Source organism: Polypterus senegalus, chromosome 9 (genome assembly GCF_016835505.1).
Source record: "Polypterus senegalus isolate Bchr_013 chromosome 9, ASM1683550v1, whole genome shotgun sequence".
Taxonomy (NCBI): Eukaryota; Metazoa; Chordata; class Cladistia; order Polypteriformes; family Polypteridae; genus Polypterus; species Polypterus senegalus.
The window spans coordinates 38,705,793-38,725,756 of NC_053162.1; the positions used below are offsets into that span (position 1 = coordinate 38,705,793).

Here is a 19,964-nt window from a genome sequence, read left to right on the forward strand (position 1 = left end):
ATAAGTATCATAGCACCAGAAGAAGGTGTAGTGCCAAGGAGTGCTGAATGCAGCTGCCGTTTAAATGACCTAAAACAGTTTTACTAATGTTACAAATGTATGGCACAGTTAACAAGTCAAAGGGGCTTCTCATGCCATGTAAGATTACAAGAGAAAACCCAACTGCTGCTGCTGCTGCTTTCCACAGTGGACTCTGAGCCATTACAAAAGCGTACTGGACTATTCACGTACTTCTCAAAATACCTTATCAATCAGGCGCAGCTCCAGGGTTAGACTTCAAGCCCTTCCAATGGCTGCTCTTCCTTTGTGTAGGTGGGACTGCTATGGGTACTCAGATTTTACTCCAGGACCACCTAGACTGGCCCAAAATCTGAATTCATGAGATGAAGGGCAGCCAGTTGAAGGGTAAAAGGATGAGTGAAGAAGCAGAGCATTTTTAACATCCCCACTAAGACGACATTTTTGTTGCATTTTCATTTTTATTTATACACTATGACTAAAGAGCCTACATTGCAAGGTATTCCCTTTGAATGTTTCCAAATAGCACTGCAATCTTAAAAATTACAAAATGTTAAAATACAAAATGTACAAGAAATTACAATACAAGGCTCTGTAAACATCAGCTAAACAGTTCTCTTTGCCTACATCTTCCCTTTTATTATTAATTTTTTTTTTTTTTTTTTTTTTTAAAAACATTGACTTATCACCCATTACTGCCCAACCCCACACCCCCCTAACCCCGAGGAATGATATTCCTCTTTGGAGTATCAAAAATAGAGCTTTGAAGAATTGTATTCACACCAGGAAGTAAAACGATCATAAAACATTTCTTTTTACTCTTTGGTTAAAAAATAATGGCAGCTCCATTGACACAATGAATAGGGAAAATGTTTGCCATTATGTTAGAGAGCTTTCACCACAATGTAAAGTTACTCAGTATCTCTCTCTCTTTTTTTTTCTCCTTTTGCTTCTGTATGTGGATCTTAATAACAAACTACGCTTAAAACTAGAAGTTATAAAAAGTTGAAAGTGTTAAGGCTTTTCTACTGTATGCATTGTAAATTCTAAATCGGTTTGAAGAATGCAAAAGCACCACGCCTATTGCCAGGCTCACGAGGGGTGCCAGTCTATCACGGACTAACACGCAATGCACACGCATGCACGCACTTGGTCAGACGCAGCTCCCCATTTCTAAAATGGACCATTGCAAAGAAAGCTTCCCCAGAACAGGCCACATTCCAACCACCAAGTCAGAGCACATCCTGCGTGCCAACTGAGCTTTCCTTGTGTCAGCACATATCGTCTGCACAGAAACACAAAGTCATCCTTCCATCTGCCTGGCGTTAGATAATTACAAAGTGCTCCAAAGAGTGGAGATTTAGTTGCATAGCCCAAGGTCTTGTGTGCTTTAACATCAAAACAAAAATCGAACAGTCCTTAACTACAGCCAAAAAAACAAGAACAGCATAAAAAAAAATCTTAAGACCCTTGTATTGCATTCTTTACAAGGCAGATTATGCAGAAGCAACGGTAAGTGCTTCTCTTTATATACAACTATTAAGGTTTCAGTACTTTTAATATTCAAGCAACTCTACAGCTTCTAAAATCTACAGGCATCAAGGTTTTCGAAAGGCATCAGAAAGGTTTTAGTGCATAGCAGGTTGTCTTTTTCCACTTATGTACACACATTCGGTCAAACACACACACACAAACACTTCTTTTGATTGTACAGGCGGCTGCGATGGTGTGGCCATCACTGCAAATGAAATCTACAAAGTCAGACACTTATGGCATCAAACCAGCTGAAATGTGCATAGACCTGCCGTCTGCGATCGATCCAAGGCCTGGACGCTCGTCTTGCACTGTGCATGGGGACCACAGGAGACTCTCTTTACAATTTGGTCTTTTGAGAATGACATCTACCCCATGTTTCACGCATCTAAATCCTTATTTCTACACAAATATTTTGGCAATAAAATATTTTATTATTTGCTTACTCATAAATGTCAACAAACGACACAGCAAGAAAATGACACACTTCTACTGTGCTACCTTTTTTTTAAAAAAAAAAAAATAATATATATATATCTCCCATTATAAATTCTGTTCTGTTGTGCTTGGCTTTTGCTCGCTATGCATTTTATAATGCTGTTCACAGAACAACATTGTCAATTTTAATTTGTTTCAATTTTAACTATGTGCATTCCACATCTTAAATAAATATTAAAAGCATTAGCTATGTTGATAAAAAAGGCACAAACGCACTCCTACTCACTAGGACTGTGCAGAGGATTTTTAAGTGTGTACAGTTTACTCAGAAATTTAAAACTGCTACATTTATGAACACTTTTCCAGAACTTGTCTTTAAGGTGCGCCTACATAAACAGATACTTACTTTGTCCTCCGATTTGGGATTTGGGCTGCGACTGGCTACAGCAAAGTGACTCAGGATGTGTGTACGCGTGTAGCACACTTCATCCAGCATTATGCCCTTGTGAAGTGTGACATAAAAATCTGATTATCTAATACAAACTATTATAAAAAGATTTCTTATTCAAAGCTACAGCAAATGTGTAAGGCATCTGTACTGCTACCTGAATTACAGATATTTTTCTATAAAACTATAAAACTTTAAAGAAACAAATGTGTGGAATGTTGCGATTCATTAATAGTTCCTAGTGGAATGGTTGCGTTCATATTGGAGCCTGTGGCTTACAGACGTGGTATTTGTGAACATTGCTATGCGGTACATTAGGCGTCATAGACTTCCACTTTGTCGTTATAGCTGAAGTATTACCTTTTGCAGTTTTCTTGGAAACGAAAACTCAAAGATCTTGTATTTCAGTAAAATTTGTTTGCTTTTCATACTACAAAGGAGCATCGAGTGACGGCCAGGCTAAAGCAGTTACTTCAGTAGTTCTAAGCTATAAAGCTGGCTACAATAATGCAGGTTAAAAGTTAAAAGAGCTTCCCTGCCCTCGCAAGTCAGGCTCCTCACACACACACACACACAAACACACACAAACACCCCGACATGTACACCTAACAGTGCTGGAAAGAAAACAAGACTTAGTACTTCATGTACACTCATGTGAATGAGAGCTAGAAATCCAAGGCATATCTCTTTAGTCAAACCACAATTTTGTATCCAGACGATGCTCCAGTCCAGAAAGGCCACAGATTTGGAAGCACAGTAGTGTAAGGAGCCGGAGATGGTGGGGTTTGATCTCAGGTGGACCTGGAAACTGCAGCCATATGTGTGGCTGTCCCATGGGCCTCAGGAGACTGGGACATGTCCCGCCCTATGATCTCATTCACTGAAAAAAAAAAGGAAGAGAAAAGCAAGAGGTTTTCACAAGAAATAAATTTTATCCAAAGCATTTAATTTACCAAATATTAGAAGACAGCAACACACTGGAGATGTCAAAGGCAGCAATGGCATCTCACTTATATTATTTTTATTTGATGCCATTCTCATTTTCTCATGGATTTTTCGTGCTTTTTTATGAAATCTGGATATTTGATGGTTTATATGTAGATAAGTCAAAATGTACCTGCATTTTCATTGCATCTTTTTATCATTTGTATACAGTATATTAATTGTTTCATTGTCTGTGTCAGTGATGAGGACTTTTAAGACTACTAAAAGAAACCAAAAAACAAACTTGAATGTAACTTTCCTAATTCCTAATGCTGATCCATTCAAAGTGGCCACTGTTTTTCAAGCACTGGATAGCAGATAAAAAGCTCACAAGTGTAAGCCTCATGGACTCCACTACATTACAGTCAGAGTCATTATCTCCAAAAAGAGGATATCTGGAAGTATGGTAAATTTTCCAGGGAAATAAAGCCCTCTTGGAATTACCCCAAGGGCACAGTGACGACTTGTTCAAGATGTCATAGAGGATCCCTGAAGAACATCTAAACTGCAGGCTTCTCTAGCCTCAGCTAAGATCAGTGCTGATGACTCCATGATAAGATAGACACCAAGTAAAATGAGATTAATGAAGAGTAACATCAGTCCTTGTCTTTCATTTGCAAAGGAATACCTGGATGATACACAAGCATTTAAGAGAAATGCTCTATGGACAGATGAGTCAAATGTGAAACTCTCTGGACAACACAGGTCTCACTCTGTCTTCCATAGATTTAATAAAGAATTTAACAGTAAGAAGATCACACTCACAATAAAACATGGAGATATTACTGTGATAGTTGGGGGATGTTTTTCTCTCTCGAAACCTGAAAGACTCACCAATACTGAAGGATGCATGGACTCTGTATTTTCCCAGAATATAATTAAGGAGAAATTGACAAAGACACAAAACACAAAAGCAAGTGCAAAACTAAGTGACTCAGAGAAAACCAAATTAAAATTTTGGAGTGGCCTGGTTAAATGGAGGTTTCTTGGCAGGACCTCAAACAAGTGGACTAAAATTCCTCAATAATGTCAAAGACTGATATAAAACTTATAGGAGGCCTTTAGTCACAATTAATGCTGCAACCAAGTACTGCAAATATGGGGACAACTACTTTTACACATGGGTAACATACACAAAATATTTAAAAACTGCACTGCAGTCAAATAGGTTTTCTTTCTTTAATACTGAAATCAGTTTAAAGCTCTAAGGTTATTCTTTGAGTAACAATGAGTAAAATATGCAAAAGGCCAAATACTTATACACAGTACTGTGCAATAGCTAGATTTACAGCATAATTACTATAAAAATGAAAGGAACAGATAGATATGTAAGGTAATACATGATAAACAGACATACAGAATTAAACTTAATACAAATTAGTGTAACACATAGTCTGCACCAAGACTCAACTCATGAAGACTTCACTATTTGCAGATTGCTATTTAAAACAAATTTAATAATCGGAGATAAATTCATGCGTTAATCAGATAAACACTGGAAAAATCAACAATACTCCGGTGCACCACGGAAGAAAAATATCATTCACTCTGCCAGTCTCAAGGACACAAAGAAACCCTTCCTCACCCTCAAGTTAACCGTCGGGCTGAATGCAGCCTTTATCGTGAAGGTGAGGTTATTTTACTTTCCTCTCTTTTTAAGGGGTACGATTTACGCAGTAAATACCTAGCACTGCAAACAAAAACTGGAGGAGCAAATGAAAGGCAAAAGGCAGGGTTATCAGCTCTCCGGTATTTTATGTAAGCATGTTAAGCACCAGTCAATTGACCACACAGATAATCAAGTAAAGGTCGCTTGTTGTATTGTCCTAATTACAGTTGACATGGGAAATGCCTGCCTCACATTTTTTTCATTTGTCTTTCACAGTGTATTGATCCGTCAGCAGTATATTATTTATTAATACGGCCAGCCAGAAAACCTGGAAATCATTATGTTTTATTTTTTTAAGATGAAAAAACAGATTCACTATTCATTACAACAAACAAACAAACAAACACGTACATATTAGTAACACATGGAAATATGAAAAACAGTAGCTGTTGGTAGACTTCATACAGAAGATTGTGCACAGCAAGAGAACAAACCAAAAGCTCTCACTACTACAAATAAATTTAAAGATGCAAAACAAATCTGAATTGTATCATTTCATAATTATTTAATAGTGTATTTCATAGCAATGGCAGCAATCCATACAAAAAATAAAATGATGCTGCGCATCTAAACTGGAGAATTTAAATCTCTTTAACATGATCAGTCCGTATAGGTACAGAGCAAAGTACCTAAAAGATGAGGCCAGCTCAGCACGCTCAGGGCATTTGTGACTGCATGATGAGTCCTGAAAGAATTCTTGGCTTTCATATTTCATGATGAGATTTGTTTGTGAATGTATGTAGTATATTAATAATAATATTTCTTTGCATTTATATAGCGCTTTTCTCACTACTCAAAACACTCAGCAATTGCAGGTTAAGGGCCTCGCTCAAGGGCCCAACAGAGCAGAGTCCCTTTTGACATTTACGGGATTCGAACCGGCAACCTTCCGATTGCCAGTGCAGATCCCTAACCTCAGAGCCACCACTCCGCCTGACGTATTAGCAAAGGTCTGCAATTCTATTGACAATAAGGTAAAATGTAACTGAGTCGTTTACTTTATTCTTTCTGCCCATTCAGCCATTTTTGCAACTTGCTAATCCTGTTGTTAATCAGTATATGTAAATGATCACAGTCGATGAATAGCACATACAGTACATGTATTTTTTTCGCTTTTCAGAGAAAAGCCAAGCAAAATGACACCTTTTGCCTGAAGAAGGGGCCTGAGTTGCCGCGAAAGCTTGCATATTGTGATCTTTTTAGTTAGCCAATAAAAGGTGTCATTTTGCTTGGCTTTTCTCTACATTCATAATGGCTAACACGGTACAACACCCTTTCACTTTTCAGTTATTTTGATAATGATCCAAGACCTAAACAATTTGACCTCATTTAATGATGTGTCAACTGACATTGTACCAGTCTCTGTTGCATTGGATACAGTCTTTATTATACCCGAAGTAACATCACGAGGGGTGCTGTGGGTATAAACCACTGATGTCTTTGGTCTTATTTTGCTTCAGTGCCTATGTATACCAATAGAGGTCATCAAAGCCCCACAGATACATTGTGGAGAATTGCACAAGCCCAGGCTTTCTGTATGAGCACATTTGAAATTGGGGAAGTGCTGGTAGGCTTGGAGTTGTTACTGTATGGCAGAGCCTACCTTTATGAAGAACGTCAATCTAACTGGCCAAACATATCTATTCAAACTGAACTGAGTTAAAAAGAAATAAACTTGATATCTAGGGTATATGTAATATTTAAGGCATCGATACTCAAACTCTGTCCTGGGACCCCCCATGTGGTTACAGGTTTTTTTTTTAAACAATCAGTGAGTCATTTCACCTCTAACTGAATTTATTTAATTCCCTTTTCAGTTTTCTCTTCTTTTATTTTGCATTCAGAAATGGGCAGCCAGTGTGATTTTTAAATCTAGAAAACAATTAGAAATATTTGCATTTTCACTATAGCTTTAAATATTTAACTCAGTTTTGTTGTTTTTCTATTAATTAACCCTTTTGTGTAGTTTATTTTCTTTATTGTATCCTAGTAATAAGTAGAGTAGAGCAAACAGCTAGACAGAGGATAGTGAATGCTGAAAGGCTTCAACTGCTTCATTTTCAATGAGCAACTACTTTGTGCTCATTGGTAAATAATGTATTAAATAACAAGAACGCAAGGAAAAACAGAATGATAAACATGATGATGATGAAAATTTTAAAAACTAAGTTAAGAAAAAAAATATTAACCCAACGTAACATACGCAAATGCTTGGTACATTCTAATAAAAATTAATTAAACTTAACTTGTAATTTCTATATTGACCACAATTAAAAACAGATCTCAAGATGCACAGGACAGATGCATAATTCACATCTAACTAGCTTACTCACTGACTGGAGTTTAATTAATGATTTGAAAACAATGTGCCTGACGTTACCCTGCTCTGGGAAATCGTGAAGCCCATGTCTTCTATAAAAGGCAGCAGAATAGAATACTTCTGCGATTTGCTAACACGCTCAGCTTTACTCCAAACAGTAAATGTATTTTTGTGGTTTCTCCATTCAGAAGGCTGTTATCTAAGCAAGTATCCCTTCAGCTTGAACTGTACTCAAAAGTAGCATTTCTTTTTTCTAATTTTTGCCAGATATGTACGGTCATTGACTGTATTTTTTATGCATGCAGTTTGCTATTATAATTTGTTTGGTTCAGGTTTGTTATCATGCATACAGTACATTGTACAAAGTTCACATGACAGCAACAATGTACAATAGTACAACAAAACTGTTACTTGCATGTTTTCTGAGAATTGTACCAGTAATATCAACATATAAAAACACATACAGGATTTGTTATTCTGACTATGTGTTCAGAAACCTTAAAACACGTGGGTAGAAACTGCGCCTAAATCTAATGGTGTGAGTGCTAACGGCCCTGTGCTGTCTGTAAGATGTAAGGATTGAGAAAAGAGACTAATACGGGATTGGGCAAAGTGTTTTAACAAGACAGCTGCTTTTCTTTTCTATTCTATTATTTTCTCATCGAATGATCAGAATCTAGTAAGAAAATGCCATAATCATGCCATGGGCCCTGGCTCCTACTTTAGCAGCACTGAGTGCAGGGCAGGAACTGACCCTGTAGTACACACCAACCGAGAGAATATGCAAAATCTACACATACAGTGACCAGGCATGGATTTGAACTTAAGTTTCTTGACGCTGTTCAGTAAACAGTAGTCTGATAAATGGGCTGAGCAAATACTTCCCAAATTAGAACTAAACAGAAAAAACGATGTAGACAAACTCTAGGTGAGATACTTAAGAACCACAGGCTATGTGGTGCAGTGGGTAAGGCACTGGACTTAAATCCGACTCACTGTGCATCTCTGGAAAAGACACTTAACTGACTGCGCCCCAACTGTAACTATTAATGTACACAATTCCTGATCTTGCTTTGGATAAGGGTCACTTGTTAAGCTTATCTTAATAATCCATCTCTTCTTATTTTTTTTGCCCTGTAGATCTCCCAGCAGTTCAGATACCAGTTATTAATGGAAACAGCAGGGTGCCTCACAAAAACGCATCTTCACACAGGAAGTATCACTGCTTTATTTCCTTCCAGGTACCTAAACAACGTGAAGCATTAATAGTAAACTGTCATGCTGCCCAAGTCCTTAAATAAAATCTAAAAAGTCAATGTTTAAATCTACATGATGATCAAAATAAGGGAACTAAACTGACTGGGTAGCAGCTCACAGTGGGAGTTTCTTGTTTGCCTTTAAATAGATTTGTGGTGAACCCCAAACTAGCTATATACAGGGAGAGACTACTTTAGAAAATTAAGTGTGCAATCAAACCGTTAACTTTCCCTAACATATACAGAGTACAACGGGCCCTGTAACAATGCACTCTAAAGTCAGATATAACCTCTGTGTAGTTCAAAGAGACTGACACGCTCTCTCTCTCTAGATGCGAGTTTACCGGTAAGCCTCAAGGGATATGAAGGGCAGTGAACAGCGTATGCTTCCCCTGATAAGAGCTGGCATGTATGTCGTCTACATGCAGTGTTGTAACAGCTGCGGTCATGTCGGGAGCCCCAGTAACTGCACCAGATTAGCTGGTGTGGTATATTTAGCCTTGTCTGTGACTGCGTAGAGGCTGCAAGTGGAACAGTGTCGACTTTCACCATAGCAGCAGGCTGTGCCTATAATTAACCTAGATCGTTCTTTGCGTTGTGCACCAGCTGCGTTTCTCAGCAGGAGCATAAACAAAGATAGGCATATGGCAGATAGGAGGCTTTTCTTACACTGACAGTGTAAACAGCATCCAATTGTAAGGTAATTAATTAAATACAAGGCCTAATACAATATGAATTTTTATGTAACTGCTTCAACAGCCAGTCATTCTCTGGAGAACACGGCATGATTAGTGCTTTGAATGCCAAAGCTACAGTTTGTGTTTTTAGCATAAATAATTAAACATAAAATAATGCGCTCACTTTGTTTGGATGGCTTTATCATGTGCTGGTTCTAGTATTCCATGTGACAGAAATACACCCTTTGTAGATCTATATATAGGCTGCCTACACACCCTTTCCAAACAAACTTACCCTAGTGGAATCTATGGATGAATATGACAATAATAACATTTACCTAAACGTAGCACCTTCTCTTACTGTACATTAAAATGTTTCTTTTCAGTTGACATAAATCCACATGTGTTTCAATTCTGTCTTTCTTATTAGGAAAAATCAATTTGTGCTGCATACTAGTGAAAGTCTCACCACATCATATTATTCCAATACATTTAATTTATTATTACATCCTCTATTAAACATAAAGTTGACTTAAGTGTATTCTTAATGATAAAAGATGCCAAAGTGAAGCAATCAGAAACATTTTCTGGATGTAAATAATATAATAAAAGTACATTTAACTGAGTTTGAATTTACCAGGTCAACTTTTTGTTTGTAAAACACTTTTTAAAACTTGCACATGTCATAATGTATCACTTTATCATAACTGTTTAGACAGATAACTTTATTACAACATTGTCAGCATTTCAAATGTACTTCAGATGTGACCTCACATGTCATTGTAGCACAGAGGTACAAGATGCTGAACCAACAGTATGCACTGTCGTTTCTGACTTATTCCCCACCAATGACCTTAAACAGGACAATTAATCATACTGTATATGAAGACCAGCCTACATTTCTAATATGTAACAGACTTCATTTAAAATACAGATTTTAAAAAATGCACATGATCAATGACTGCACTGTGGCATTATGTATATCTGAGCTTACCGCAGCTCTCCACTGCTGACCAGATTAGTGATATTTTAGTAACAGAGATGATAATGACAAGACTTTGACAGTTCAAGCAGAGTGCTACTATAGGCAAGGCTAAACAATGTCAGAACCTTTGTTATAAGATAAAGAATCATTCCTAACTCAACAATTAACTAGAACCCTGCATATATAGGGTTTTGTGTGCTTTTCAACCTGATGTTGGGGATCCACGATATTTACTCATTTTCTTTTCATCTTCTTAATTATAAAACAAACCGCATAGTTAAGAGTCACTATCGTAAGAAGACTGTACATAATGACTAATTTTATTAGACAAATCCTTAGAAACAGAATTCTTGGTGCTAGCTTATGATGTCAACTTAGGTATTTTGCTCGCAAATGTAAAACCAAGTAGGTCACCTATTGATATGTATTTTATCCAATTAGTTGTGTTTTCTAATACTTTCCTAATAATACCACTGCATTGCTAGTTTGTTTTACAAAATGTGTTCCATCTTTTAGCCTGCATGACAATTCCCAACAGTAACAGGGAAGGTCAAACCTTTCTTTCTTTCTAGCCGTGAAAGGCCATGGCAAGAGATGTGACCCAGAACTTGACAGTCACTCTGACGGAGCTCCAGAGAATCTATGTGGAAATGGAAGAGTGGCCAGAGAGAAAACTTTTCCTTATAATGTCTGAAGGAAACCAAGCACAGCTCATCATCTGTGCAATACCATTCCAATGGTAAAGCTTGGTGGTGACAGCATCATGCCATGGGGTTGTTTTCAGTGGCAAGAACTGGGAGTATAGACAGAGTTAAGGAAAAGATTAATGGAGCAAAGTGCAGCGACACCTTTAATTAAAACCTGCTCCAGAGTGCTCTTGACCTCAGACTGGACCAAAGGTTCAGATTCTAACATGACAGTAACCCTAAGCACAAAGGCAGAGGGAAAGCTCTGTAATTCTTTACATTTATATAGCATTTTTCTGGCTACTCAAAGTGCTTAGACAGAGGGGGAACCACTTCAACCACCACCGATATGTACCACCCAACTGGATAATATGACAGCGATCATTATTGTGCCAGCATGCTCACCACACATTACTTATTAGAAGGTGAAGTGGAGAGAGAGAGAGAGAGAGAGAGAAAGAGAGAAAGAGAGTCAATTAGAGACAGGGGATGATTAGGAGGCCACAATGACTAGGCCATGGAGGGCTTTTCAAAAGCTTCCCAGGAATCTTTAATGACCACAGAGAGTCAGGACCTCGGTGTTATATCTCATCTGAAGGACAGCCCCATATTTATTGTTCCTTCACTGCACTGGGGCAATGAGATCCACACACAGACCACAGGGCAAGTGCCCCCTCCTGGTCTCATCAACATCTTTTCCAGTAGCAACCCAAGCTTTTCCTAGATGGTCTACCATCCAAGTACGGGCCAGGCCCGAACATGCTTAGGCTTCAGGTGGATGACCCGAGTGGTCCAGATTCTGCAGTTCAACCCAATCAAAAATCTTTGTAGAGAGCTGAAAATAGCCGTCCACTGATAATCTTCATCCAACCTGAAAGTGCTTGAAATCTTTAAAAAAGATTGAAAGAAAATCCCCAATTCAAGGTGTGCAAAGCTTGCCAAGTCAGCCAAGAAGACTCCAGGCAGTAATCACTGAAAAATATGCTTCAAATTAGTATTGAAAAAATTTTCAGATTTTTATTTTTAAGTAAAGTTGCAAAAATATCTAAAATACTTTTTTTGCTTTGTCACTTTATGGTATTGAGTGTTGGTTGATGTTGGGAAAAAATCTAATGACTTAAGTACAAAACTGTAATGAAGGGGGACAAATATTTTCTGAATGCACTATATATTTTTAACCTAAAATATTACTTCAACGCAAACTTAAACATGTTTTTATCCTCACACAAAAAAGGGCACCAGAAAGTAAATCTACTTTATATTTAACAAGGTTAACTCTAGGCCGGGATTGGCAGTCTATGGCTATAGCTACAGCAATAATCTGCTTCCTGTCTAACAGAACAAGTGACATAAGAAATTAACTCCTGTTCAGTGCACATTTAGTAAGTAGGTCTACTGTGCTGTACGTACACAACGTCTTAAGCATAGGATTTTAGTCTTTGTACGCAATAAGGACACAAAGAAAAGAAGGATTAGAAAGATTAAAGACAGGTAAATGAAACCTCGCAGGAAACACAATAAATGAACATTTGTTTAAACAAAACAGTCATTTAGTACAGTTATACACATCATAGACTTCTGTATTTCTAAGTCACAAAATTAGTCATGTAGCTTTAGATTAACAAAAATGCTGTATGTTCCATAAATTAAAAAGACTCTCAGAAGAGGGCAATACCAGCCAAAATTGTCACCTTTTGAAGGTCATCTGCTAGTTAATCATATTAAACTAGGAAGAAGCTAATTCATACTCTGTGTCTGAATCAAATCACATTACTTCCATTTGACCAGCATTTATATCAAAGAAGTTCCTTATACAAAAATATTCACACAGTCGTCCTCTGAGTGTTCACTGCATCATACTGGATTGTAAATTACAGGCAAAAAATAATTCTGACAATATAAATCAACCTCCTTAAAATTCCAAGTTAATAGAAAGGTAAATCACTATTTAATAACTGAATTGAATGTTGTGTAGAAACAGAAAGAACAATAGGACAATGCTGTAGGATATTAGCTATAATATAGGACAGTGTAAAAATACAAATTATGCAAATTACTTGCAGTATGTAATATGTTTAATTGTCCTTTCCAGGGATGTTTCTCACCTTGCATTCATATCCATCAAGGCCCGAGAATAAAATGCATTTATTTACTAATGGAAAATAAAAGATCAAGACAACCAAAACTTTTTACAACCTAAATGTTAAACAAAGTGACTTTATTTTTGTATTTGACCCTAATTGGGCAATTTACCTCATATGTGAAATACTGAATGTAGAATATTAAAGAAGTTTTACAGTTACAGATTCACTAATTATACAAATATTCCTGAATTTTATATTTTGTTAAGTATATTTAAAAGCCTGGAGAATTAAATCATCAAAAGAAAGCTCCAAATTCTGGAGTTTCCAAATGCCGAATACCTAGGGTATGAAGCAGGAGATCACGGATTACTGCATACAGATAAATATTTTTACGGTTGCAAATCAAAAGAACGCCTTCTCCATTTCAAAGTGTAAAGTCTGCCATCCACTCAACTAAAATCCAGCTCTTCTCAGCCAGTCACAAGGTCAAACACACTCACTTCCATGACTCTAATTTGGCTGGGGATGGTGGAAGCAGCATAACAACAGAAGACAAACAACATTCAGTGGTTTGGAAGTTACAGTATCTAGGATTTGTTTTCCAATACTTTTGTAACTATAAATGTTCTTAATGCTTAATCTAGTGCACTGCTGTCTGTTGTTGTCATATTTCTTGGCAATTTCATGGTTTGTTCATGACATGAAGATATAGTTTATTTTCCATTTGAATCAAGAGCCAAAAATGTACACCTATAAAGGATTAGGAAGGCTAAGATTTATGTTTTTCAACAATTTTGTCTTTTGCTGTAATGCCTGATTTTTTTATACAACATTAAAAACGTGGTGAGGATTTATTCATTTATTGACAAAAAAATAAATTTAATTTTGTTTTCCAAGAGATTTGAGAAAAGTAAAAACATGGACTTTGCAATAGGAAGATATGAAATGTCATAAGGGTCTAAAAACACTAACACAGGGTTTTCCTCTCCGAATTAAAATAAATAATCAAAGCACTGAAAACATGTTTTTCAGTCTCATTTAACGCTCTAATTTTATAGATCATATTTCTTGACCAGCAAATACTAAGCTGACTTTTGAAAAATAATTAGGCTTCCAGCAGTGTCAGAATGTTACCTTTACTATTTATAGTGTCTGATTAATGTATAATCCCTGACATTACCTAGGTTCCAATCTGAGAGGAGTGTGTTTCTCAGCAGTACTTCTAAATATATCGGGCAAGTCTTCCTCATTACTGCCTAAGGAAATAGATATGCTTAACTGCACACATGGAGACTTTAGGATTTATCAGTCTGTTTTTTTTTTTGTGGTTAATTAGCTGTGACACTTTAGTGATATTCTGATTACTTACTTTTACATATGTGATGTGGTTAAAATCTCAAATTAAAGGCTCATGATTTTAAGTTCCTGTCTATTCATGTTGATAATATGCTGTAGTTTGACATATTCCCCAATTACTTATTTTTATCACTTTCTACAGTAGACGATTAGTGACTAATGAAGATAATTTAAACACAAATTTTCTTCAGTTGGAGGATGAGCCATATCTCAGTGAGGTCAGGATGTCTGGATTCACCTGGAAAGCATTTGGGATAGAGGCTTTATTTTGAGGGTGTGCAACAGACCACAACCCCATGCAGACAGTAATTTCAATGCACATTTTTAAAATAATATTAAAAAGGTAAGATTACAGTGGATATTATAGTCATGGGAGACTTTAAACTACCTGAATATTAACTAATTGTACACGTAAATAGTCCCTGTTTTTTAACACAATGATGGAGCACCAAATCGGGTGGGCTGGGCTGTCTAGATTTAGTATTATGTAATAACCAGGATTGAATTTAGGGTGGAGAGATTAATTAACCAATAGGATGAAGTGACTATAATATAATACTGTGAATTTCCCCTTGGGATTAATAAAGTATCTATCTATCTATCTATCTATCTATCTATCTATCTACTGATTTCAGTGTTCTGGAAGAGCACAGGTGTAAAGACTGAAACTAAGTTGAACTTTGGTAGGGCAAATTTTGAACAGATGCAGCAAAGTCTAAAAGGAATAAACTGGAATAAGCCTTTAACAGTAGAACATGTTTAAAACTGTTTTACAAATAATGCAGGACAGGTACATTCCAAAATATGGAATCAGTAGGAAATTAAAAGAATAACAAACAAACTCCAAAGAGATTCTTTCAGTATTTCATCAGTAAAAGAACAGTTAAAGAGAAGGCAAGTGTATTCAGAATAGCAAAGGGGAATTAAAATATATAGACAGTGAAATAGAAAATGCTCAAAACTGAATTTTTTCTCCAAGTGGTAACAAAGACTAGTAAGGAAGTATTGAGGGATTCTGAAATTGTAGAGGCAGATGAACTGCTCAGACGAAATAGGATGAAATCAAACAAATCACCAGTACCAGATATTATGTACCCTGGGGTGCTTAAGGAGATGAGTGAATACACACACTGACACATATTTTTAGGGACTCACTGTGCACTGGGGAAATTCTGAAGGACTGGAAAATGGCAAATAATATTCTGTTATATATAATGGGTGATCGGGCAGATCTAGGTAACTATAGGCCAGTAAGCTTAACATACTGTATATCACAAATAAATTAATGGAAGGAATTATTAAGATTAAGATTGAGAAACACATGGCAAGAACAGGTGTTTTACTGAACAGTCAGCATAGGTTCAGAAGAGTGATGTTGTGTTTACTAACATGCTGGAATTCTATGAGGAAGCAACAAAAAGATACAATTAGATTAGTGCATATATATATAATGATATTTATTTTGACTTTCAAAGAAAGTCTGATAACTTACCAAATGAGTGGCTGGTCATCACACTAAAAATAGTAAGAGTCAAGGGGGTAGTGTATAGGTGGGTGTAGAATTTGCTACAATATAGGGAGCATTAGGTTATGGTGAAAGAAACCTTATCAAAATGGGGTGATCTTAAGAGTAGTGTCCCTTAGGGGTCAATGTTAGGGCCACTGCTGTTCTTACTACATTTTATATTCCTATCCAAATTACATATATATATATATATATATGTATGTAACACAAGCTGGTTAAATTTGCAGATGATACCAAGCTAGGGGGATTGTCAAATAATCTAGTCAATGAAATTATTACAGAAGGACTTGGACAGCACACAGCCTTGGGCAGATTTGTGGCAGATTTAATGTAAGTAAATGTAAGCTATTACACATAGGAAATAAAAAGGTTAGATTTGAATACATAATAGGAGAAGTGAAAATTCAAAGTACACCTTATGAGAAGGATTTAACAGCTGTGGTGGACTTGTCGGTAACAACCTACAGTATTCAGAAGCCATTATGAAGGCTAACAGAATGTTAGGTTATGCAGGAAGTGCTGCAGGGAGATCATCAGGGAGCATCAGGAGCACATTTAGGTGCATTATAAAAGGGGCTGCCTTACTTCATTCAAGTAGCCGGAGTTGGGCGGAAGAAGATGGAGCTTGCGAGGAGTGGAGTAGAGATGGCAATACAGAGAAGAAAAGATAAGAACTGAGTTTATGGTCCTGGTTTGTGTACTGTGTGTACAGGAAGGAGAAATAATCCGTGTGTGTTGTGGACATCTGGTGTTGTGTGTGTCTGTGTCCGGGTTATCTTTTACAGCAGGAAAAAATAACCTTTGGCACTAACTTCAAATGTTTCATATTAACAATATGTATTACTTTCAAACATACTCAAATATGGGTCTACATTTATGTTTTTGCATTAAGAACACAAAACTAGAAAAAAAAACCATTAAAATGCTAACGTAAATTAACCTTTCATACATACTTCTGATCTAGACACTCATATTAAAAGACCAAAATATTTTGAGGTCATTTTACTTTATAATGCAAATAAAACTGAATTAGTCAATGATCTTCATCCCTACATTTAAGCATTGTATTCATTTATTTATTTACATGTGTGGATGGGCGATTTATACTTAACACACTTGCACAGAATATTATCTCAACTTTCAGAATACATTTATAAGGTATCACATGAGAGGTTAGGCATCAAACTAAAATACAAACACCATCTACTTAACTAATAAGAACCTTTAATACACTGTAGAGATCCATGAGACCAGTTAAGATCTTGAACAGGCCTCTTCAAAAAGCATATTCAAGTGGCTCAGGATTGCAACCGCTCAACTGTTCTACTGGATCAGCATTGACCTTGCTGGTTATCAACCCTTTGCCAAGCTGTAGTTTTGTTAAAAAGCTATTTTCATCGAACAAAAAATCTGGTAGTACTTCTTTAATGTTTATGTTCTTAACTTTATTCTTTCTTACTAATTGCTCAAAATAATATTTACTTCAGAAAAAATAATAAATAATGATCCATCTCTCATGACAATTACATATAACATGCAATATAATCCACTTGTGTAAAGCCTCACAGTGGCCTACTTTATATTAAAGTGAAACTGCCAGTGACATTATGCATTCTAGCCTCTGGCAGTGCATTGTATTTGCAAGAAACAACATGGATGATTGGCTATATGTGACAGGTCTGACAAATCACCGATGATTTTTACACTGCTTTTTCTATACAGAAAACTCCAACAGCCCCACTAGGAGTGATAGGCAAAATGAGACACATAGCTTCAAGTGTGGGCTTCTCCACTTTGCCTTGGGAGAGTGTTGGTTTGTGAATTCAGAGAATATGAAATATATATTTAGCTCTGCATAAAGAAAAGACTTCTGTAACCATAAATCTATACTCAGGCCAGTGCATCTAGTTGAAAGTAAAGGTAAAGCAAAATGCTAATGTAGCTCAGTAGAAAAGAAAAAGTCTGCTCTTTCTCAATGGTTAGAATCCTTCCCATGTAATTGATTATAATAGAAGCTCTGTAATGAAAAATATAAGCAGGTTGTTCCTGGTAATGATACATGATTTAATGATACTGACTGGAAAACTTCAGAATGAAAGATTGCAGGGTACGGAGATTTGGAAGTACTCAAATTAACTAAGCATATCTAATAAATATGAACGCTAGGACAGCACACCAACAGTGCAATATACTGAGTCTACTCTACATACACTACAGTGCAAAGTCATGGACCAAACTAGAACATTTTTCAAAGTTAGTTATCTAGGAAATAAGGTTTTATTTCCTCATTAAACACAATTTCTCTCTCTCTCTCTATGTATGTATATGTATACATACAGTATAAACTAAATTTTATGTTTGCATAAACATAGTGAACTACAGTGTTACTATTAGCATTAGTCACATCATATTACAAGTGTGCTTTACAGCAGTTGTGTGGAACATGTTAAGTATCATGGTAACAATAAATTGAGACCAACACATTTAATCAGCTGCCAAAGTGTGCACATTTTATTGTGTGTACTTCATTTTTCGAATTTCTTCATTTTGAGGGGTTTAATAAAGGAGGTTACAGCAGGACTAGACTGTTTATAATGTTGCTTGGACACTTAACATGTAAAACGACTAAATACAATTGTGGCTGAATCAAGCTGCATATCTATGTTTAAACTATAGTTATGCTGATTGAGGAGCCTGAATGAGAAAAGGCTTTATTTTGCAAGTCTGCTTTGAATTACCTTAAATAATACATCACTTCCTTGATGCAAAGAATTTAGCCTTATACCTCTTGCTTTGCATATAGTGTTAGGCTTGAGTGTCACAGTTTATATTGAATATGATATCTTGTCAGAGACATAGTAAGTTTTTAGTGGAGCTTCTCGACTTAAATGCAGTGGAAAACAACAAGTCTTTTTTATTAATACTTGACAGCCTTGTGGATTTACATTAAGCTGTCACATGAAATCGAGAAAAACTAACATCATGCCATGCCATCCCACCATCATCATATTAGTGCATTTAAAACACAGAGAGAATAACAAAATGAAGAAGGCACAGTGAGTGTGGACACTTTTAGAATGAGAAAGTTCTTCACAATCAATGTTGCACCTTAAACAACACTACCTAACTTGCTTAAAATATTACTGAAAAGATAACATGTCTTAATAACCCTTTTAACAATTTCTTTAATGAATTTGGTAATTCTGTGTAAGGGCAGTAGGATGGCACAGTAGTAGCACTGCTGCCTCGCAAAAAGGAGGCCAGGGTCCTCCCCGTGTGAAGTTTGCATGTCCTCGCCGTGTCTGTGTGGGTTTCCTCCCACGGTCCAAAGACATGCAGGTTAGGTGGACTGATGATGCTAGAGTGGCCATAGTGTATGGTTATGGTGGGTGTATGTGCGTGTTCACAATGTGATAGACTGACACCCTCTACGGGTTTGTTGCTCCCTTTACCCAGTGCTAGTTGGGATAGGCTCTGGCATCCCCTGTGACCCTGTTCAGGACTAAGTGGGTCAGAAAATGATTGACTTCTGTATAAACTGAAAAAGTGAATATCATGTTTCTTTCTTTTTTTTTTTTTACCTCAGTGACTATTTGGCTTCATTAAAAAACAAAACCTTTGGTAGAGCTTTGTTTGACGATTGAGCATTAACAATCCAGCCTATTACAACACCTGGTAGTATAATCTCTACAACATCCATAGCCCATATCTGTACTTGAAGCTTTCCAGCTTAAGATTCAAGACAATTTAATTGTTTCAAAGATGAATTTCTTAGTAATGATGATGCAAAGTATATAATTCAATATTGAGTCAATATGACCAAACTAATCTCGTAGTAAATTAAAAAGCTACATTGTATAATGTAATATTGGTAAAAATATAAAATATCATTCTGCAAAACACTCTGAACTTGATCTTAAACTTTCTTTGTGGCAATACAAGATAATCTTCATCAGAAAGATCTGTCAAGCGTCATGAAACCTCA

At 36.4% G+C, this 19,964-nt stretch overlaps 1 protein-coding gene across 2 annotated transcripts in view; it reads right to left on the reverse strand.

Annotated features, from left to right (window-relative positions):
* Positions 1-459: 459 nt before the first annotated feature.
* The window catches only part of nfatc3a (nuclear factor of activated T cells 3a), a 194,143-nt gene continuing 174,638 nt past the window's right edge, over positions 460-19,964 (reverse strand). For both annotated transcript variants that reach the window (XM_039762941.1, XM_039762942.1), the window contains exon 10: positions 460-3,317. In XM_039762941.1, the coding sequence (XP_039618875.1) occupies positions 3,229-3,317 (89 nt within the window). In that variant the 3' untranslated portion in view covers positions 460-3,228. The remainder of the gene's footprint in view (positions 3,318-19,964) is intronic.